Genomic DNA, 21547 nt, shown 5'->3' with positions numbered 1-21547 from the left:
CATCGGATATTCGATGCTCGAAATGCGTGGGTAAATAAATCCTTTAATCGATATTCGATGCGGAGTCGGATCGAAAGCATCCAGTACTGGGGGCGGTAAACGAGCACCAGTTCTCCGCCGTGGATCTCCGTACCTCTATTGCGGCCCACCACTTTATACCTCTGGCGAGCGTGAGAGAGAACAAAAAAAAACTTTCTTCTTCCGTTCAGCATATCTTTGTCAATACATCTTTATATCCCGTGCCACGCTCTTTTGAACTCGTCGGAGATTGAGATTCTGCACAATGTAGGCATGACAATATATTACACGATTTCTGGCTTTCCGCTAGCCTAAGAGATCCGAGCTTTGAACTCTCTCATCTTTTGAGCATATCACAGATTATTATCGGCCGTATCCGTAGCCTCCTCCCTGTCCGAACTGGTTGCCACCCTGAGCGTATTGGCCCTTGTTGAACTGGTTTCCGTAGGCGTTTTGACCGGCAGCGGATGAAACTCCAGAGTTCTGAGCCTGGCCGAAAGCGGTCGAGGAACCGAAGCTTTCTCGGTTCCCGTAGACGTTCGAGGATGATCCACCTTTGTTATAGCCGAAAGCTCCCTGGTTTTGGTACCCTCCTGGAAAAGAGTAGGATATGCCTTTTTAGAAATTTCAAGCTCAAGAGTTGATCACGGAGACCGACTGCAGCAAGTTCCAAGTCGCTCCTCTTCTTCCGAGGACGCTCTGCAGCAACGTATCCACAGCGAACGAGATTCCATTTGATTGATGAGTGGATCGATACATGGTCTGCACTCGAAAGCTCCATTGAGGACTGGCGCATTAATCATTTCCGAGTCAGACAACGAGCTTCCTGTTCTACCTGAGTCAGTTAGGCATTCTGAACTCGGCGTCTGAATGGAGACGAAACGAAGGAGCGAACGAAAAATGACTTACCCGCTGCACCGGAACCTTGGTTGAAATGGCCTCCGGCGTGACCACCGCCGAAGCCTCCTCCGTAGCCCCCTCCGTAGCCCCCTCCCAAGCCGATTCCGGGTCCTCCGAAACCTCCGCCGTACAGGCCTCTTTCTTCCACTCCGTCTTTCTTATTTTCCCCATCGGTGGCCGCCGAATCCGAGGCAGACGCTGCGGCAGCTTCCTCCCCAGTAGGAGCTGCGGCGACGGCCATAAAACACACAGCAGCGAGCACCACCTGCAATTTCGTGTAAAAACAAACACCGCTGTTATAAAGTAACCAGAACAGAAGAGAGACAGCCTCTGGCGGATTCGAGTCGAATGTTGATCGAATTCTTTTCCTGGAGGAATAGTCGACGCTCGGACCATCATCCGACTCCAGTCATAGCGCGGGACACGCGAGGAGCAGAGGATAGCTTCGCGCTCGCGTCCGCTTCTTCCTTCGGCTGCTCTCTCGATGTTCGCTCGGTTCGGAGCCAAGGCCCCCGAAAGGGCCTGCCGAGGTCGGAATCGACAGGCTTAGCCAGAAACAGGGCAGGTCGCAACGGATATCGATACTCACGAAAGCTTTCATGTCTGCAGTTTTTCAAAACGGTCCGGGAACGATCGGAACAACAATGTGTAACGTTCGGTCGAGCGTTGGGGCTCTTATATGAGAGCGTCGTCGTCCACGAAACTCCTTGCCCTCGCTCCGTCGTCGATGGAAGAAACGGAGCGGATGCACTTTCGAGACGAAGACTTCCAAGCGACCAGTTGATCCGGTCGGCCGGCAATGTTTCCCCTTCGAGCGTTTGACAATGTTCGGCGCTCGCTGGCTCGATATCAGGAAACCCGATGACGGTATGTGATGCCATCATTGCGATTGGTGACAAGAACATACGGCATCCAGTATAGAGACGATGGTGGCTGCAGCGCAGGCAGCATGCGGATATTCGACACTAGGAACAGCAAGCGAACACGACCTACAGAAAACATCTCTCGAGGAATCCCCACTTTCAGCGACCGACTAGTCGGTCGGTCGGTCGGTCCGACTGTCCGTCCACGTCATCATGACAAGCGACTGACCAGAAGATTTTGCGATGATACCTCGGCGGGTCCCGGAGGATCGCTTATCTCATTCTGTAATCAGTCTTCGGGCAAGCCCCGCTTTTCTGTCGGTTCGGGCGAGGAAGAATATTCCAAGCCGTGGCGATTGATGGTAAAAGTAGAATTAATGAGTCCGCGGCGACGCAGAGGGTGAAACCAATAAATTCATGGAACATATCGACGGGGCGCCGAGGGGTAGACGGGGGGAACTGTAGGCGGACCGAGAGAATGCATCATTGCTTCAGTTGGAGATTCTTCATTTCTTCTCATGAATGCCGCTTGGAGGAGGAATAAATGGACGAGGAAAAAACGCGACGACACTTAGAAAGAGTCTCCGAATAGAGCGAGTGTTAATTACGGACGCTGGTCGCGTGCGATTTTCACTCACATCAGTCGCGAGTTTGATAGACGACGAGCGAATCCCCAGCGAGAGCATGCGCAGATTCGCTCGCCCACCAAAATGGGATGTTTTCGCCGATCCGCAGAGGAACCGGTATCTCGAACGTGTAAGCCAGATAGAAAGAATGACTGATCGAGAAGTAATTACCAAACAGCAGCCAATTGATGAATTAATTCGATGCTTGTTTTCGCAGAGAGGAGCCCTCCCACATTCGAGGAGCTGACGATGTCTTTAGGCGTCTCATCCCACCGATTCACGGAATACAGCGTCACCAGTGTCATCCGGTGGCATGCCTGAGCGGAGTTTGAGCCGAATATTCATCGGAGCTCTGACATTCTCATGATTGTTAGCCCGCGCGGCGAACAATGCCCATTTTCTGGATCATTTTTCTCAGAAATCGTCGGACGTCATCATTTCGCGCTTCTGGAAGTTCAATGGTACATATCGTCATTAAAAGGAAGAGTCGACTTGACTATCGGGGGCACAGCGAGGCGCCGTCACGCAATATCGTTCCTCGAAACCCTCATGGGCATCATTGAGTGAATGCTTCGGGAGTTCGGTTCTCTGAAACGCGAGGCGGCTCCCCAACCGATCCCATCACCGGAACAACTCTCTGATAGCTTGACTTAGCAGGCTCTCCGGACCAGCGACGGATCTGGAATTTGTTCTCAGGTATCGGTCAACTCAATTTGGGGAAGGGGCGCGTTCCTCTCCGACGTGGGAATTCTGAGGTCAGCAGATTGTGTCGATCGGGGAGGGAAGTTTGATCCAGAAATTCAATGGACTGCGGCTGAAGGATATACGAAATCACTCGATGAGCTGGTTCAGATCCAGGTTTGAATTCGGGCCCGGACTTCAAGCCCTAAACTCCCCTCAGGCTCACGATTCCAAAACTACACACGTCAACGAGAGCGGCTGTTCTGGCCAACCTCGAACACTGATTACAATGGATCGCGTACGTGCACTGATTACGTCTGACGGCTGTGGCCTTGTTCATTTTCGACTAACGAGAGATAACTAGAGCATTCGGGCGCTCTCCGTGCCATACCTTCATATAAATATGTATGTTGTTCTATACATCCATTGCATTGACGTGTCCTGAAAATGAATTTAGGGATGTACGACCCGCCCCGGTTCCTTTTCGTCAGTTATCGCTGCATGAAAGATCTTCCGGGTCGAAAATCAGAGCGATGCGGACAGCTATGGGCCAGATCTGCGAGTACTCAACCCGTGGGCCAACGGCAAGCGTCCGAATCAGAAAAACGCAGCTCATTTAGCTGCACAGCGATTCAGTATTCTACGATATGCCTATCGAAGCATGGTAACTTTTCGCTCGCTCGATGGCCAGCTCGGATTCCATCGGCTAGTAGATCAGGTCCAAAACCAGCCGCGGAGTAGCTATGTTCTGATATCCGTTCGGATGGGTCCAGCTGCCGTACCTCGAGAATCGTGCCGGGCACGCTCGACCGATCTCGTAGAGCGCCCCACCCATTACTGTTGTGAACTCTCGAGTCGTCGGCCGGCTCGCCACCCTGAACCATCGCTGTGGCTGCCGAGTACACGATGCATAGAACCTGGACGTCCAGTCTAGGAAACAAGGCGAGAAAAATACCCCATCCAAGGAGAAGACCCTGAGGGAACGCTGCTGGACCGATTCGCCGTCCCGCCGCCAACTGACCGAGAAGAGGTCGGCGATGCCGCGACTGCGGCTTGGCACAGGCGCTCCATCCCGAAGATTTACGTTTCTAGTCTTCGTGGTCGCGTCCCAGAAAATATACGAAACTCGTCCCGCATCGGAGGGACGAGAAGCCAGCGGTATCTTGAGCAGTTCAGGAATAATGAAAGCCAAATTATTCATACGCGATTCAACGACCAAACTCAAACTTGATGAAACGCCACAAGGTACGGCGTACTGTCGTAGGCGTACATTGTGAATATTTTACGTCGGTTTCTACGCATGAGCAGCACTTGCGGCGATGTATTCAGCTCGCGATGGGTTCGCCCTCGACGAAACGCTCCAATCTATGGGCACAGATCATGGTACGGAATCGTTCTGAGTCTGCCCCGAGGTCGTCGAGGCTATCCTGGCTGAGGGGGAGAAGAAATTTATCATCAAACGAGCGGTAACTTTTCGCGGAGTGCCCATCTGATCAAGGGATACCGCGGGTTCGGGCATCGAGAGAAGAAGAGGGAGGCGCGCCGCAATTCCTCCTTCGAGATCATGCTGAAGCTAATGTTGGGGAGTCGGCACAATAAAAATACTCTCGTCTCTGAGAATAAATATTTTCTGTCGGAGGAACTTTATTAAGTGAACGAGTCTTGTGAGCCTTCTAACGACCAAAACCGATTCCTTGTCCGTATTGGTTGCCACCTTGCGCGAATTGCCCTCCACTGAATTGATTGCCGTAGGAACTTTGACCCTGCGAGGCCTGTTGGCCTAACGCCTGGTTCAGGCCGAATTGGGTCGACTCTCCGTACGTTTCCCTATTTCCGTAAACGTTCGATGAGGACGACCCTCTGTTGTATCCGAAGGCGCCCTGATTTTGGAATTGACCTGCACATGGGACAAAATCGCTCTTTAGAAACTTTCCCTACCGACAGGGCTAAAATCCAGTATAAAGCGATCTTCTCGATCGCTCTCCAAACGGAACGTCATCACAAACCGGAAGCTCCTGATCCCTGATTGAAGCCGTGTTGGTAATGACCGCCGCCATAGCCGCCCCCGTGGCCAGCGCCGTATCCCCCGCCGAGTCCAGCGCCGTATCCTCCGCCGAGTCCACCGCCGTATCCACTGCCGTATCCCCCACCGTATCCACCGCCGTATCCCCCACCGTATCCACCAACACCACCGTAGCCTCCGAATCCTCCGGGACGTCCGAATCCGGGCCTTCCGAATCCGCCGGGACGTCCGAATCCGGGCCTTCCGAATCCGAAAGTCCTTTCTTCAATGCCTTCTCCGTCACCTCCTTTCGTTGAGACGTCTGTGGCCGTATCTGAAGAGGCTTTTTCAGAGGCAGCAGCTGCTGAAGTTAATTCACTCTGCGACGCAGGTGCTCCATTCGTCACCACCAAGCATAAGGCCACCGTGACTATCTGGGGATGCGTTACACTGAAGTGAGACCGGATCCTTCTCCGTGCCGTTCATTCGACAGACTTTGAGAGGAGCGTACTTACAAAACTCCTCATGATTTCGCTGCACTCGTTTTACGACTTCGTCGTGCACGGAGATGCATCATTTATAGCATTTCTCTCTTTTCGCTTCCCTCTCTTCGGAAGATTCTTCCAAAACCGACACGAGGCCGTTCCTTTCCAGCGGCACCGCTCGTTTGGTGCGCAAGGGGACGAATGGATTTTTCTGATCGCGATCCTGCTGATCGGCTTTGTATTTATCATTGGTGTCATTCTAAGTCATCGAACTCGACTGCGGGTGTTCTCCGCGCGGCCACGGTAGAGCTTTTTTGCGTCGTTCGCACAGAAGAACTGTGGCCAGTCAAATTACTGTCCGCGATGACTGCATCCGCCATGCACGGTATCACGTCGACCTCGATGGTATGCAGGGGGCTGGCGAACGTACAACATCAATAGGGGGATCGTCACGACCCAGCAACCCGGGAATTGAGCGGGAAAAGCTCCTTTTAGTCCAAGAGGTGTTCAGGAAGTTTCATCGTAATGAGTTCACGGAGTGGAATCACCGAGGGAGAGCGTCGCTCCTCTCGCTGAATCGTCTGTTCAGCAGACGAAGAACTGCACGAGCTAACAGCTCAGCCATCTCGCTCGCGGAACCCTCTCGATCCAGTGAGGCTCGCGTGTTTGAAATGATCTCAGAATCATCCCATGACTATCCGAGAGAGATTCTCGAGCTCTGGACTCAGTCTGGAGAAAAAATTTTGAAAGATGAGCTAAAAGTTTCTCGAACCTCCCGCATGCTATCGTGACAGCGCAGGAACCTGGGTTCGCCCGCTTCTTCCCCCCGGGTTCCCCCTTCGCCCAGCCGGCCCGAATATTTGGAAGGAAGACAAATAGATGGATAGATTCAAGGTGAATAGATCACTCTGAGCTTGTGATCACATGTGCTAGAGACTTCGAAACTTGAAAAAGATAATTTATTCAATGTATATCAGCACCATTGATCTGTAGTGAAGAAAAGTCTCACTTTTACAACACTGATTCGTCGTCATGAATCGAGGGCCCCCCGGTCTGTGTAGCCAATGTCGATCGGTGTGTTCCGAATTCAATATTCGTATGCACACTCAGGCTCTGCTCGGAATTAACGAAATTTTGCAATTTTCAGCGAAGTGGCATGCACCAGTTATATTTACAGATCGTATCTACAGATTACCGGCTATACGGATAACAATTGTGATCCCGCCGTAGATTTCTAGCTTTCGTGACGTATTTCCGTGATCTGAGCGTCGGAGTCTGCCGGCCTTCGTAGTCCTGGGCTGTGCACAATATTTATTGATCCGAACACTTTGACCACAACGGCAGTTACCGCATCTGTGATGGAGGAATCTTCCCCGCCACAGTTCTGCCACTCGAGATCTCAAAAACAGGCCGACACAACAAGTCATGCGATTTAAGGCCCCTGTACCAAGCGCTCAGGCCACAATGCCAACAAAGCGCTCTTGAACTTCAACTCTGTATACTCTCCTCTTGCTCGCAGGCGCTTGTAGCTTTAGACTGAAGGTCTAGATCCCACTGTCTATTGGTGGACGATGTACGGATCGGAGAATTGTCGCTTAACTTCATCTACTCCGACGCTACTCTACATCAATATGTATATACGTATGTATGTAGTCGGGAGCAACCGACCGATTTTTACGATATGTAAAAATGTGTAACTTACAACTCACGAAGAAACTCGTATTCTGGCGCGAAATTTCATGTAAAATGATTGGGCCTTAGGGGAAGTTGGCATGAGTTATTCTGAACTCGGAATCTGGCAAGGATTGGGACTTTCGTTCACGGATTCGCTTCCATGATTTGATGGCGGTGATGAGCACCGGAAGCGGAGTATTGGAAGGTCAAGGCTATTCGGCCTCGTTTGCGAGCGAAATCCTACCAAACTGTATCGTCATGGACTGGTTTTCCGTGGACGCGGAATCTATACAAACAGGTGTAGTGTATATTCCCGTGATTGGTGAGGATCTTTAGCTCAACAAACTCGAAAGTTCTCTCCGTTTGATGTTGCACCTTGAAGTTCTGCAAGGGCTCTCCAGTAATCGAGTAATTATATCGTCCCAGTAAGAAGCCCGCCTTGTCCTCCGCACTGTCCATACCGTAGACCTGTGAATGGAAGAGGCGTTCCATGAACGTCATCGATGCTGTGCCATTAGGAAGGAGAAAAATTGCTACGCTCATCCACATACCTCGAAATCGTTCGGCGCGGAGTCGATATTGCCGTTGAGCGCAAGAGACGCAGGAATATGCTCGAGGGTGAAGGCTTCGACATGGATCCGCCGCGACAATTGTAGCACTGCGAACAGTAAAGTCAATGAGATCATCCATTGGACTTCGGTGAGGACATGACCGAGCCTCGTGGCGGGGTCGTGTCTGATTAATTATTATTCACTACGTTTCTCTCTCTCTCTCGTGAATGTTCATCCACGTCGGAATCATCGTTGACTGGGGATCTATTTTCGGCTTATACTGAAATCTGAGTGCGGGACGAACGAGCAACAATGATCGTCCCTCGAGTTCGCTTCACGTCGACGCCGCATAGGTCAAGGCTGGATGAAGCAGGAAATTCCTACACGAGCAGAGTGCCCTTTCATTTCCGACCGAGGAAACATTCAATCCGAACGAGAGCAATGACCTCTTTTTCATGCGTCGGAGATCTCACGCACGGCACGAGGAAGCTCCGGCAGGGGCGGGCGGATAATCTCTCAAAATCCGCAATCGTCACAGACCCCCACCACATATTGTTTAACCCTCCGAGCTCATTTTGCATGCGAGTCATCTACGATCAGAACATCCGTTGCGTCGCTTGAAACGCCACAACAGGAACCGGCAAGCGCCATCTGTCCCGCAGCGGAAACCCGCGATACGGAATACTGAGGAAATGAAAAAAATGTTCCCTCACCGAGATAACCTACGCTGCCTACGAACGGCCAGCATTCTCCGACCGCCAGCGTCGGCTGGATGGCCAGACGGGGCGAAGGTCTCTTCCAAAATAGCGGCACGACTCCGAAAAGATAATAACGGCCCATGTGCGTCGTGTAGGTCTCCGAGCAGCGCGTGGAGAGAACAGAACCCCCTGGAAAACGAAATGGAATGATAAACTCAGGAGATCGGCGGAGGTTCCGAAACAAATGAACTTTTTCCTCGTTCTGTGTCCCACCTGCACTCTCGAGCGCGTAATCAGCCATTCCCGTTTTGTCGGCATCGTACAATTTCAGGGCCTGGTGAATCGCTTCCTGCAGCTGTGAGTCTTCAAATGAGATTTTCTTGCAGTCGCATTTCTGAATTTCGGCGTGTAGATGATCGATTCGTTTCGACAGATGTGATAACTGCTGCAGGAACCAGTCTCTATTGTCTGGGCACTGGAGGCATGGCGAAGGCACAGCGGTGTTTCTGAGGTAATGACGATGATTTGATTGAGTCGACATAGAGCACGTCTTCCTCCTGCCCTGCGCATACCGTCGAGGCGGCCTCTACCATTCTGATCTCAGAGATGTGAACTCGAAACCCTTTTTCCATTGTGAATGACCAACCTATTTCCTCCGTCTGGTCCACGGAGCTCCGGCGGAGGGGTCTGTGTTCGGTCGCTTGGTTGGCCATGTCCAGTCGTCATCGAAAAAGAGCTCATGTTCGCCATCTGTCCGCACGTGACAATGAGGTAAAGCAACGTGCCCAGTAATAACGACAACGTCGCGATGGCCACCGGGGTGCGAGCTCTACGACGTGACAGGAGCAAGACGTCGAGGGTGAATAGCCACGCATGAGCCAAGTACAAGATACGAAACGGTAAACTGGAAAATACGTCACTCATGAGACACTACTGCAACTTTCTCGCACGTCCGATATCGGCGCGGCATGTCCGCCGAGATGATCGTCAAGTCAAAGAATGACGTCTGGATATGAAGCATGAAAGAAAGGCAAGGTGACAAAAGCCGATTATTCAATCCAAACGGGTTCCCTAATCAGAGTTTCGGAGAAACGAGATCCCGAACACGAGCATTCGCACTCTCAGTTCGCTTCCGTTACAAGGATCGATTCTGAATTGGCGTCTCCGTGAAGACACAATTTTTTTGTCTCGAGAACTCCGCCTGGACACCGGACTCTGTACGGCTGAGGGAAACTGCTCACCTAACAGACGTATAGGCCATGATTTGCGCTCTATTGGAAGGCGGCACTCAGGAATAACTCATCGAGCGGGAGATCCAGAACATTAATGTAAGAGAACTGTCTCGTTCGATAGAAAAACGCAGGACGACATGGTGACGCTAAGATTCGGTTCCGGCGCTTTCTGTCTGTCTCTAAAAGAGCAGATATTTCTCTGTATACAAACAACATGCTACGACGGGGTGGAGTCAAGTCCATATCCATTTAAGCCAACGACCAACGACTCGCGTTCGTGAAGGGCGACTCCGATTCGAGCTACTTTGGAAATCGTATCGACATCGAATTTCGATGATTACGTCTGCTCCGATTGTATTCATCCGACAAATGTCCTGCTTTGCCAGGGGGGTTCGTCCCACCATCGCGGAAAACACTGCGAAAAAACGCGCTAGACGGTAATGGACAACGCACGAGGAGGAGGGTCCTCATCTACCGTCGGAATATAACCGGTGCGCGTGTGGCGAAATTGTAAACATTGAGGACTGGGTAAGAATTTATGAGAAAAACATCGGATCCGAGCTCTTATTCGGAGTATTCGAACATTGTTCTGAAAGTCGAATGACAGAGCTAGTACACGAGGCTCAGAAATGCCAGAGTATGTGGTCCGCAAAGTCGTGATGCTGACTTCGTCCAGCGCGGTGAAAGCCATCCGAGGACTCGCGGATGAGAATAATATTCTCGCGATCCAAGACGACTTCATAACCTTACTCGAGGATGATATCGTTCTGAGCCGACTTGCTCTTGCAACCGAACCCCCATACTGCGTCCTCAAGAACACATTGGCAGCACTATCGAAGCGGAGGCTGACTTTCGTGGCGGCGGAGGGTAACCGACTCCGGAGGCGAGCATCGAATTTCGCGAGAGAAATCGCACTCATGTGCAGCAGCTCGGAATATTTCTTTTCTGTTTGCGACCGCACATTGTATCAGCATGATCTCAACGACAGATTCTCGACCCTCAAAACATATGGTGAACCGATCAGAGCCGTATGCGCGACCGAAACGAAACTTTTGGTCATGCTCTCATCGAGTCTACGTCTCATCGACTTGAAGACGCATCAGGACCTGCTCGAGGCCTCTTGTGACGTCGCGAAGCCCATGAATATCTTCTGGAGTGTCTCGGCTGAAGAATCCCTATGGTTTTTGGCGGTAGTCAAACCGCAAGATATGGACGATAACCGAACGCACAAGGTTCTCATGGCGGAAGTCAACGAGCAGCATATCACTTCAGAGGACGTTTCTCCCGATGACGTATCGCTGGAGCGAAAATTGCTCTGCTTCGGAGCATGTGACAAGATGCTCACTTTGGCCGACAACGGCAACGTGATCTTGATTCACCGAGTCGACAATTTTGGAAAGCTCGAACTTCTGTATCGGGGCGAAGCGACAGACATGCCCTTCACGACTGGCGGAATCATCCGAGCTCCCAAAGGTCCGTCTGCCCCGAAAATAGTCCTCGGGACTTCCAACGGAGCTCTCGCCCTTTTGGACGGAGCGTGAAGGAAGGAAAACTGTTGGGAGCGACTCCAAGGATCGGTAGTGCTGATTATAGTTATGGACTTCGTTTGTGTATCAATATTGAGGGACATCTCCCGTCGAGACATGTTGAAATAAATGTGTGCATTCTGAAGAAGATCTAATATACTCTTTCGAATTCTCTCCCGCTGACTCTCTCGCCTAGGATTTCTCATCCATCTCCTTCGTTCGATACATCATTCAAAGTTGCGATCATCTTGCAGGCGCGATGTTGTGGAGATCATTCTACTTCTGCGTCCGGAATAAACAGCTGATTGGCGTCGTGCGGAGCAAGAGTACTACTTCGAAGCCCAAGGCTTCCGAGAGAAAAGTCAACCTGAATGTTGGCACGATCGGGCACGTGGATCATGGAAAAACGTCGCTCACCGCCGCTATCACAAAATATCTATCTCAAAAAAGTACAGGGACGAAATATGTCTCTTACGACAGTATCGACAATGCTGAATTAGAACGTATAAGAGGTAAAACCCTTGTCCACCTATCACCATGGCCTACGGGATCATTCAGAATTGCATGAGAGGGTTGGAGTATGACGACGCACACTCCACGTCGCACAACTCGCATATCGTATTCCGATCGCTTCGGGTATTTATTCATGTACGATACGATGTGTCTCGCACCCGCTCTTGTCGCTACTGTGATTGAAGTATGTCACGAGGCTACGATGGGATTCCCCCGCAGGTATCACGATAAACGCTTCACACGTCTCTTATGAGACGGAAACCCGCCATTACTCACATACGGATTGTCCAGGGCACGCTGATTTCATAAAGAACATGATCTGTGGTACAGCGCAAATGGATGGAGCAGTCCTCGTTGTGGCCGCCGACGACGGCTGTATGCCTCAAACCAACGAGCACCTTCTGGTGTGCAAGCAGGTAATGAGATGGGGCGGAGGCAGATTCATGAAAATTCTGAATCGAAATCCGAGCTGAAACTGCAGAGGGCAATTTAATCCGGTCAGTTGGGAGTAGACAGGATCATACCATTCATCAACAAAGCTGACATATCGGACCGGGATACAATCGAACTCATTGAGCTGGAAATCCGGGATCTCATGGAGTCTCTGAAATTCCCGAACGCCGATACCTGCCCCGTGATATACGGTTCCGCCAAAGCCGCTCTGGAGGGCGATCAAGGCGAATTCGGTGAGAACCATATCGAGCCACTGATTTTTACTAGCCCGAATCAATTCGTGATTCTTCTAGAAGCAGTTGGATATTCTTGTGGATCCATTACAGGAGAACCATCGCTCCAGAGGTTATTGGACGCCATGGACGCTCATTTCCAATTGCCTCTCCGAGACACTACCTCTCCTCTACTCGCCCCTGTCGACGGTGTTGTCAGCGTCAAGAATCGTGGCACGGTGATCATAACGACCATTGAGAAGGGTACAGTGAAAAAAAACGACAAACTAGAACTCCTGGGCTTCGATGCGCGAGAATCGACCTCTGTTGCAGACATACAGGCCTTTGGAGAGGGCACCGCAACAGCACAAGCAGGGGATCATGTCGGGTCAGTGGTCTTAAGAGTGAGCGCCCGCAACGGCTTACCCCCATCCGGGAACCGATCAGTGTTCATTGAAAATCGTTCTCAGAGAGAGACTATTCCAGGATTTTATGCCGTGGCTTGAAAGCGGCTCTGGTCAAACGAGGCATGACCCTCGTGGCACCGGGGGCCTATAAAACGCACAACCGATTCTCCGCCCAATTGTACCTTCTGAGCAAAGAAGAAGGGGGTCACAAAAACCCCATATCTCAAAAGTTCATTATGCGCTTCTTCGCGAAATCATGGAATGTGATGTCACGCGTTGACGTCAAAGATGGTGCGATGCTCATGCCCGGTAGGTGGTTTGGTAAAAGTGATCCATATATTTCTTTTAATATCATAATTATTATCATCATTCTGCGGAAGAGCCCGCATTAACGTCCCAGCCGCTCTACTCGTCATTTCCCCCCGGTCTTGGTCGAATCCTGATCGTGTTTTCTGGACCCCTCCGATCGGCAAACCCGCTCATTAGGTCCTTTCCGCCCGATCCGGATGGTGGCCGATTACGCGGGCTCCTTTCTCTTCCGGAAATGGGAAAAGGCGACCCCTTCACTTTCATAGAACGGATAAACATAAGGCTCTCGTTCGTGAACAGGTGATGCCGGAGAAGTCGTCATCACTTTGGCGAAGAAAATGCTCTTAGGTGAAGGTCAGAGCTTTACGATCAAGGAGAATAACGTCACATTAGCCAGTGGTAAAATCACTGGAATTCTTCCCGATGTTTTTCTTTCGTCATCTGAGCTCGGAAAGAATCGACTGTAATCATGCGGTAGATGGATAGGCCAATGTTCGAATAAATCAGGATAATAATCGGTCATCGTGCCCTGAAATGGATTCCATCCGCTATTCCCTTCATCTAGAGCAGCGTTCCGGGAACGCTCAGGGTTCCGAGAATTCCCTACCGACCTGATTTCAAGTTTCAGAAAGCTCACCAAGCTCATTGCTACTGTACTCCAAGCTTATAATCATTGTACAATTGAAGGATGAAGCCGTATGTATGGATAAAACGGCACTGTGCCATGTCTCGGTCGAAATTCTATACTCTCAGATATTCGATTACCCTCGGGGGAAACGCGAGAGCTCCCCAAGAGCCAGACGGGAGACGTAGGGGAAAAAAGTTTGAGAATCGCTGATCTAGAGCAGAGGTTCCCAAACTGGGTTCCGCGGAACCCTTGGGAATCCGTCGCTCATTTCCGGGGGTTCCGTGAAAAAATCACTGCGGAACCCCAGTGTTCCGTGGGCTGCTCTTTGCGCAACTCGGGGTTCCGCGACGAGGTTTTGCTTCCATATGTACCGTCATATACGGGCCCTATGTGTCGTAGCCCTGTGGGGAACTTCTTTTCCTGATTCCAAATTTCGTCCTCAATCCCGAAGGGGATCGTTCTAATTGGCGCATCGATCGGCAACGAATGCACACCGCGACGATCGTTGCACAAGGCACGTTCCCACTAGATGAGCATTCCTAAACGCAAGAATTGACTAAAGCAATAAACATTCAAGTCTGGTCCGGAACAAACGAGTGGTTTTCCCTCTAATAGCTGAAAGGAAAGAGCAATTGACAGGACTTTGAATTTTTTGAAAAATGAGGAAGGGTTCCACGGCACACTAGGGGTTCCGCGAAGGGTTCCGCGGAAGAAAAAGTTTGGGAACCTCTGATCTACAGAACTAGTGCTCAAGAGCGTTGCAGAGGTGCTACCCAGATAAGCGAAATCGACAAGTTTTCGAATTGAAAGATTCAGATCCTGAGAATCGGGCCATTGGATACAGAACCTTGGACGCGATTCTCCGCAAAGCGCTTCATTGAAGGAAACATTGTCTCCCACGGAAGCGGAGGCAAGGTGGAAGTTCTCAGCAGCCGACCAGAAGCTCTGCGAGATAACGGAAGGAGAGTACGCCCATTATCAGTCAAATACTCCAGGAAAGCAACGAATGCGCTAGATGTCCTCGACGCTGATAAATTGTTCAATATGGTCACGCTTCGGTCCGGAGCTTATCGTATTCGATTCCCAGATAGGCTCGATCACACAAAGCTCTCCTTCCCCGTTGACTTCATACCGTATTCTCTCTAATGGGGGGCAGCCCCAGCTCTAACACTGATGCCCCGACAAATCTGTCCACAGTGAGCTCACGCAACGGTCCGTCGGTCATTCCTGAGCCAGATGACGGAACTGCACAACGCGAGCTGAGCGGTTGCGCTACCTCTCTCGAAGAAGATTCGCCGTAGCATCTCGGACTCCAGAGTGTCCCAGTGTTAGAGACAATACGGTATATCTAATAAGTAGCAATGTACATGGTGGGCACCAGGGGCCATGGCCCTCTCCACTATTCTCTGGTATGAATGCTAAAGTATAGACTTTGAGGAGGCGCGTCATCATTCGAAATCTCGCGCCCGGAAAGTCGTATGGATACGCCTGCGTATAACTCGTATACCTTCCGTATACTCTCAATCATCATTGAACTCCATTATTGAGGCTCAGACCCGTGTGACCACTTCGATTCACAGTTTCGTTTTTCGAACAATATCTAGGATTGTTGGACATGCAAGAGTCGTCTGATCTTGAACTCGCGTTCACCTCGGACGGATGCTCGAATGACCGCAAGTTTCAATTGATCGGCATGTTCGTCTCCGGCGGAGATGAGTATCGTGGTGCGCTCGGGGACAGCCTGGCATTGTGGGGATGCTCTGGTCCAATTGTAGAGGAAGCTCCGAATGCCAAAGCAGAGACGAATATCTTAATTAGGCCATGTCTCCAAGATACTCTGATCGATGTGCCTACCCAATGAATCTCACGCTGGTCACATGTAGCAATAATAATAATCCAAATGGATGACTGCAGGCGAATGCCCCACCCGAATTTGAGGGAGGGACACGCAATGAGCGTGAGGGGCGTGATGACTCCGTGGCATATACGTGGATGACTCCGTATACGCTTGATTCAATCCGGAGAGCCTAGACCGACATCAGCTGAGAGCTATTCTATCCTTGTATCGGCCTGGAGAGGGTTCAGGCTGAAAGTTTCAGAGTCGAAAGAGACGATCTGCGGAAGAGGGGTTCCTGACGGGACGATGTCGCTTTTCAGAACCAAAGAGACGAAACTTTCCCACTATACGCCTCGGAAAGAGTTTATCTATCACGATCCTCCCGTAGGTCAAGCGAGCAGGATAATCACTCTCTGTTGATCCCGGGTCGGATGTCTATAGCTTCCACGAAGAATTCCTTTGGATGATCTGCAACACCCTCCCAAACGTGAAGTTATTTCTAGCGAATATGTCACTCTGATGTTGACTCTCGCCGTAACTTGGTGTCTGATAAACAGGCCCTTCTGAACTCCCGCAGAAAGGTCGTCTGGAAGAGCGAGGAAATACTTGAATGAGTCGAAAGGGGGCTTCGATGTTGCTGCGTTGGAATAAGCCGCGCACGCGCGGTAGAGACAATCCTGCCTGCGCAGCTGCTACTGCCGATGTTCGCGGTGATGGCGATGGAAATGGCGATGGATGTGGAAGGGACAAGAAACGGATCATATCAGCGGACACGTACTGGTGCCAACAACCAACGTTCCAGAGATCGCAGCGGCTACGGCAACTGCGAGAGACGACGGCGACGCTTTATCCACCATAATAACAAATCCTCTCCAGGACCAACAGGTGAATTGTGTGAACGGTGGGACGAGCCTAGGGTTGGTAGGAAGTCGCCGGCTCCACGATTTGTGTCTCTGCACGCCCAACATTCTCAATCGAGCGGTGAGTTTTGTAGCCATCTCGAGACATCGTCTTCGACCGCATGACTGCGTCCTTAGATTAGGCGATCGGGATTCATCCAACGGCTCTTCGATACCGCGAGCTGTTATCTCATCGTACGGAACCCGACACCGAGTGGACCAGATGACCGCGGTTAGAGGAGCTCCTTTGCATGCTCCTCTCCGGAGCGGATCTCTTTTGACTTGAGAAGATCGGATGAACGGTGTTCGATGATCCATATCTAGAGATCTCTGAAGCATCTTTCCCGAGTTTGATTCCCCTGTTCGTCGTCGCTTTTACGTTATTACGTTAACGATTCGGATTTCCTCGTTCCCATCTAATTTGTGGGTTATTCACGCAGAAGGAGTGCGCATAACTCCCAGTTCCCGTCGGAGTGCAGGTCTTTCTCCGGGTTGGTATCCAGTCTCTGTGCCTGAGAGAGACCAGCGTGACAAGCCATAACATCGTCACATGGAGAATTAGAGGCAGGGACCTCGTCGCGAACTGTCTGTAAACACGGGATTCAGTCAGCGTGTGTGTGTGACATACGAATGCGGCGAGCGCCTGCAATGACATCATAGAGCGGCGAGTCCCGCTGGCCGCTGTCGGAGAGAGCGGGCGTTTGTTCAACCTTGACTGTTGATCGGCAACGATTGCAGGGATTGTTTACGTTTTGATGAGCGAAAGCCGCGATTCAGGAGCATCTGTTATTCTTTTCTGTCTGGGTGGAGGTCCTGGGGAAGTAGCATATCGAAATCAGTCGGCTCGAGGAGTTCATCTTCAAGAACCATTTGAAGATCCTCTTGCTGAATCGGGTTGCGGTCTCTTCGGAAGTGAGATCTCGGACTCATCCGAGGATGTTCGGCGTGGACTTTCAACGCGGGGCTCCGAGCACGAAAAATCGAGCGTAATGCGATGGCTCCGATCTCGAGTGCACATTCCCGCGAAACCGCAATCGTGGACTCCCGTCGTATCCGAGAGCTGGATCGTAGACGTTCGGCGCTTGATCTAGATCTCAGTTCAGAGCAGGACCCCAAGCACATCTAGAGACGACACTTGTCACGAGTCTGACCTGTACCATAATTATCGAGACCCTCATTCGTTCGAGAGGTCACAGTAGAAGAGTGGTATGATCATGAAATCGAGATCAGATCCTTAGATCAGAATTCATTTGACGGGCGACTGTCTGCGTCAGGAGGGGAATGTTTCCCTTCTAGAAAAACATGTGAAGCTCTCTCCTCCCTGTAGCCTATCGCATTGACTAATACCAATTAGATCGAATGGCTCAAGTATCTTGTGAATTTCAGAAAATCAAGCGATATGAGCGATTCGCCCGCAACATCTGAAATCGAGATACCCGGGAGCCAATGCAGGGCTGGGAGTCATTCAAGAGGACCCTCAACGCCACCGAATACTCCGCTATCCACCTCTCTGAACCCGAACCTCATTTCCAAATCCTGGTTCACGGAGCAATTCCATCGGTTAGTTGACGAACGGATTTACGGGAATCAATTTGCTAGACCCAGTTTTTCTACGGTATGGAATACGGTCTCGCAATATTGCATTAGGCCAAGCATTAGCGCGAGAGCGCTCGCCGAGTCATCGACTGCGTTCAGTGTCAATGAGAATATTATCAACTGTGGAATTCCAGGCAGATGATGATCCACACGAAGCCCGGTCTCGATGATACCAACGAGACTGCCCAATCGAGCGATAAGAGTGAGAGCGTGGATGGAACGACTTGAAGAGGGAAGAATCATCAAACAGTACTAGGATCTTCCAATTCCTCGCCTTGCAAAGTCGAACAGGCTCGATTGTCAGACTTGAAGACGCCGAACACAGATTCCGATCGAGCAATACGGAGATGAGCGTTAGAAAATTCTCTGGTTTCGCGCTGCTCCGATTCTCAGGAGCTCTGAGCTCCTATGAAGGGCTCAGGGCTCCCTTGAGGACTGAGATCGCTTTCAGTGTCCATTTGAAGATACATATGTAAATACGTTTCGCACGAACCTCGGGATGAAGATCGAAACTAATTCTCGTCTTGGGATAGGAAGCGGTTCTGTGCCAATGTTCAGGAGTCAGTGCTGTGGACGTCGAGGTTAGATGGAGGATTCAACGACATTCAGAGTCGCTCCTGATAGAAATATACATAAAACATAATATATGAGAAGGTATATTTTATCCGTCATAGAATTCACAATTATTTTGCATGTGCCATCATGATACATACCGGTTTCCGACAGAGGAGAGGCGCCAGTGAGAGACTGTCTCCGAGGAGGAATACATAAAGTCTCCTCCTACACATGTCTCCTCCGAGGCCGCAATCAAAAATGAATTCGACGATCTGGGATGGTTATCCCATAGCTCTCTGTAGTTCAAGCATTCGCGAGTTAGGCTGAGTTGGAGACAGTCTGATAACAGACCATGCTACGGCCTTGTCTGATGGTGATGGTTGATACAGACGGAATGAACTGGAATCTTGAATTTCGAATAGAGACCCGGGAGCTGGGAGCAGGTAGAAACCAATCTGCAGCCCGGTTTCGGTCACTGTCATATTCGGCTCGAAGACGCCTTTGTCCTGAGCTCTTCGGCACGATCGTCTCCTCCCGGGGATCCGACGCGAAGATTCATGACCACATTCACGCTGAATGAGTGGAACAGGTTGCGTGAATCGGAGAAATGAATTACCGGTGATCGTAACTTCGACGCAATAAAGCACTGGTGAATGTATCCGGACCCGTCGGCGAATGAGAGTTTTTCATCGATAAGATTTTTTTCAAACCGGAGCTAGACAGAGAGTCTTTGGTATTTCGAGTAAAATATGGCGGACGCCTCACGGGTCATGAGTGCTCCGACGGACGAGCGCAGTTCCGGACTCGAATCCTTAGGATTCTGATGGAAAATCGAAAGTTGTCTGGATCTTGGTGAAGAGCGATCAAAAGCAATGTGGAAAGCTCTAAACGCCAAAAAACGATCCTGGCACTCATCATCTCGAGTTCAAAGCTTCCCTCATCGATTCTCCGAAACGCACGCTACCACGAGGAACGAAGGAGAGCAGCCTGTCGTAGAGCCCGATCGAGAGCGTGACGATACACTCGGGACATCTTGCGCAGCAGGATTTCCGACGCTGCCACCCAAATCATGATCTCAAACAGGGAACTTATCACCCCAATTATCCATCTCATCTGCCTTGCTATATCAAGGAGTGCCGAAGGCGTGAAGGAGCCTCCGGTCGAAGATCCAGAACCTCTGAGTCCTGTTGAACGACGCTCCTCGCCTCTTAACCTCGAGACAAACTTCATCCTGGAGGGTTTCGGTGACTTCAGGCCCATCGAAATGGATTTTGAGATCGACATCAGCATCAACATGTCATGGAGCCTGAGGAAAGCGGTCTGTGAGTTATATGAGCAGGCGTTAATGCACGATGGGGTGAATACTAGCGCCGATGGGACGTTAGTTATTCCACCGAGGAGATTGACGAAAAACATCTACTGGCTCCCCGACCTTCTCCTGGTCGAGGCGAAGTCGGCAGAAATGTCGTCCGATATGATCTACACGATAAACGGTAAATTCAAAAGACGTCGAGATTGCTCTCAGAGCGAGATGATCGTTCTGTCTAAGCAGAAACTAGTTCTGGCCTGCCAGCTCGACCTCAGTAAGTTTCCCTTCGACATACACACCTGCCCTCTGACACTGCGGAGCTTCTCACACAACAACGGCACGATACGGATGAAGAAATCTACCCGAGTACCTGTTTTGAGGTTTGGCAACAATCGTCTGCAAGAGTTTTCCTTCAGAGCTGAAGTCACAGAAATCGAGAACGATCTCAGCTGGTTCGACCCGACCACTCCGTACAGTAGCTTGAGGATAGAAATTTCCTTCAAGAGAAAAATGCTCAATGTCGTTCTGACAGCTTTCTTGCCGTGCTCAACAATCGTGATGGTATCGATGCTCGCGTATCTGATGGATGTCAACGCAACCTACGAGAGAGTAGTTCTAACGATGACCACGTCGCTCTCGCAGTACACGCTCCTGACGACGGTCCGATCGTTCTTACCGCCCACCTCATATCTAACCCGCTGCGATGTGTTCATGTACGTTTCTCTGTTCTTCAATCTAGCCATGGTAATCGAGTGTGCGACGATCGATAAAATCAATACTCACGAGAAGGAGATTCTTCTCACCAAACCAGAACAGATAGGCTTCGAATACGTCAGCCCAACGCCGCGAAATGCGAAAAATCGCGATAGCTCCGCTGGCGAGGATTCTGATTATATCGATGTAGATACCGCCCGTTCTGATGGAGTTGGAGTATCTTCAGGGCTCCGCGTGAGCCTGAATAGCTTGAGACGGATAACGCCGAATGCGGCACTGAAATTACCGGCGCCCTCAGCTACTCGAGCGAAAAGGAAAAATCGATCGAATCGCGTCAGTCCAGCCCCGAGACTCATCACACCGTGGTCCAACACGAGAAGTGATTCGGCTATCTCTTTGCGTAACGCTGTCTGTCCGGATCACTTGTTCCGGAACATAATAGGACCAAGAGCCGAGCGCGTAGATAAGATCTTCAAGATGGTTCTGTCGCTAGCTTACCTCGGATTCCAAGCGTGCTTTTGGGCAGCACATTTAGATTTCTTGACAGGGGTCCAAATGATTTCGAGGAACAATTTCAATCAACTCTGAAAATCAAGGGAGAGATATCCCCGACGAGCTTCGAGATCGGAGGAAGCTCCTCGGCAATGATTGAGCTCTTGACAACATCGGACTCCGCGACGCTTTCAATCCGCGTTTCAAATCTCTACTGCTGAGTGTACTCAGAATGAAATAAACGAAGTCTTTCGATCGGGACGATGGTTTATTCTTCCGACGACCCCAGGCCACAGGCCCTCGGTACCATTCCGGGACATAGGAACGTCTCGTTTCCGATTCTTTTCCTCCAAGTGAAACTCCTCAA

General features: G+C 50.6%; 5 protein-coding genes and 1 long non-coding RNA gene across 6 annotated transcripts; 3 read left to right on the top strand and 3 right to left on the bottom strand.

The window, feature by feature from the left end:
• Positions 1 to 204: 204 nt before the first annotated feature.
• Positions 205 to 1571, bottom strand: LOC100905681 (glycine-rich cell wall structural protein 2). The gene is made up of 3 exons (XM_003744013.2): positions 1508 to 1571; positions 928 to 1183; positions 205 to 611 (listed from the first exon to the last, which is right to left on the bottom strand). The coding sequence occupies exons 1-3, from the start codon at positions 1517 to 1519 to the stop codon at positions 382 to 384; spliced, it is 498 nt and encodes a 165-aa protein (XP_003744061.1). The 5' UTR covers positions 1520 to 1571; the 3' UTR covers positions 205 to 381.
• A 3133-nt stretch (positions 1572 to 4704) lies between these two features.
• LOC100909078 (glycine-rich cell wall structural protein 2) lies at positions 4705 to 5617 on the bottom strand. The gene is made up of 3 exons (XM_003744036.1): positions 5606 to 5617; positions 5095 to 5524; positions 4705 to 4985 (listed from the first exon to the last, which is right to left on the bottom strand). The coding sequence occupies exons 1-3, from the start codon at positions 5615 to 5617 to the stop codon at positions 4762 to 4764; spliced, it is 666 nt and encodes a 221-aa protein (XP_003744084.1). The 3' UTR covers positions 4705 to 4761.
• Positions 5618 to 7334: 1717 nt separating this feature from the next.
• Positions 7335 to 9759, bottom strand: LOC100905536 (SUN domain-containing protein 1). The gene is made up of 6 exons (XM_003744012.2): positions 9740 to 9759; positions 9145 to 9402; positions 8772 to 9004; positions 8514 to 8687; positions 7801 to 7907; positions 7335 to 7717 (listed from the first exon to the last, which is right to left on the bottom strand). The coding sequence occupies exons 1-6, from the start codon at positions 9757 to 9759 to the stop codon at positions 7490 to 7492; spliced, it is 1020 nt and encodes a 339-aa protein (XP_003744060.2). The 3' UTR covers positions 7335 to 7489.
• Positions 9760 to 10208: 449 nt separating this feature from the next.
• LOC100905389 (elongation factor Tu) lies at positions 10209 to 13617 on the top strand. Its single transcript, XM_003744011.1, has 7 exons — positions 10209 to 10258; positions 11511 to 11768; positions 11989 to 12185; positions 12272 to 12455; positions 12549 to 12822; positions 12921 to 13150; positions 13451 to 13617. Exons 2-7 carry the CDS (start codon positions 11516 to 11518, stop codon positions 13615 to 13617), a joined length of 1305 nt encoding a protein of 434 aa, XP_003744059.1. The 5' UTR covers positions 10209 to 10258; positions 11511 to 11515.
• Positions 13618 to 16405: 2788 nt separating this feature from the next.
• LOC100905240 (uncharacterized) lies at positions 16406 to 18757 on the top strand. The gene is made up of 3 exons (XR_145507.2): positions 16406 to 16596; positions 17901 to 18074; positions 18245 to 18757. It is a non-coding gene; the product is annotated as an uncharacterized LOC100905240 (long non-coding RNA).
• Positions 18758 to 19734: 977 nt separating this feature from the next.
• Positions 19735 to 21276, top strand: LOC100908932 (glycine receptor subunit alpha-2-like). Its single transcript, XM_003744035.1, has one exon. The coding sequence runs from the start codon at positions 19735 to 19737 to the stop codon at positions 21274 to 21276; it is 1542 nt and encodes a 513-aa protein (XP_003744083.1).
• Positions 21277 to 21547: the final 271 nt, after the last annotated feature.

This window comes from Galendromus occidentalis, unplaced genomic scaffold (genome assembly GCF_000255335.2).
Source record: "Galendromus occidentalis unplaced genomic scaffold, Mocc_1.1 scf7180000077458, whole genome shotgun sequence".
In the NCBI taxonomy this organism is placed as follows: Eukaryota; Metazoa; Arthropoda; class Arachnida; order Mesostigmata; family Phytoseiidae; genus Galendromus; species Galendromus occidentalis.
This window is presented reverse-complemented; position numbering and strand designations above follow the sequence as displayed.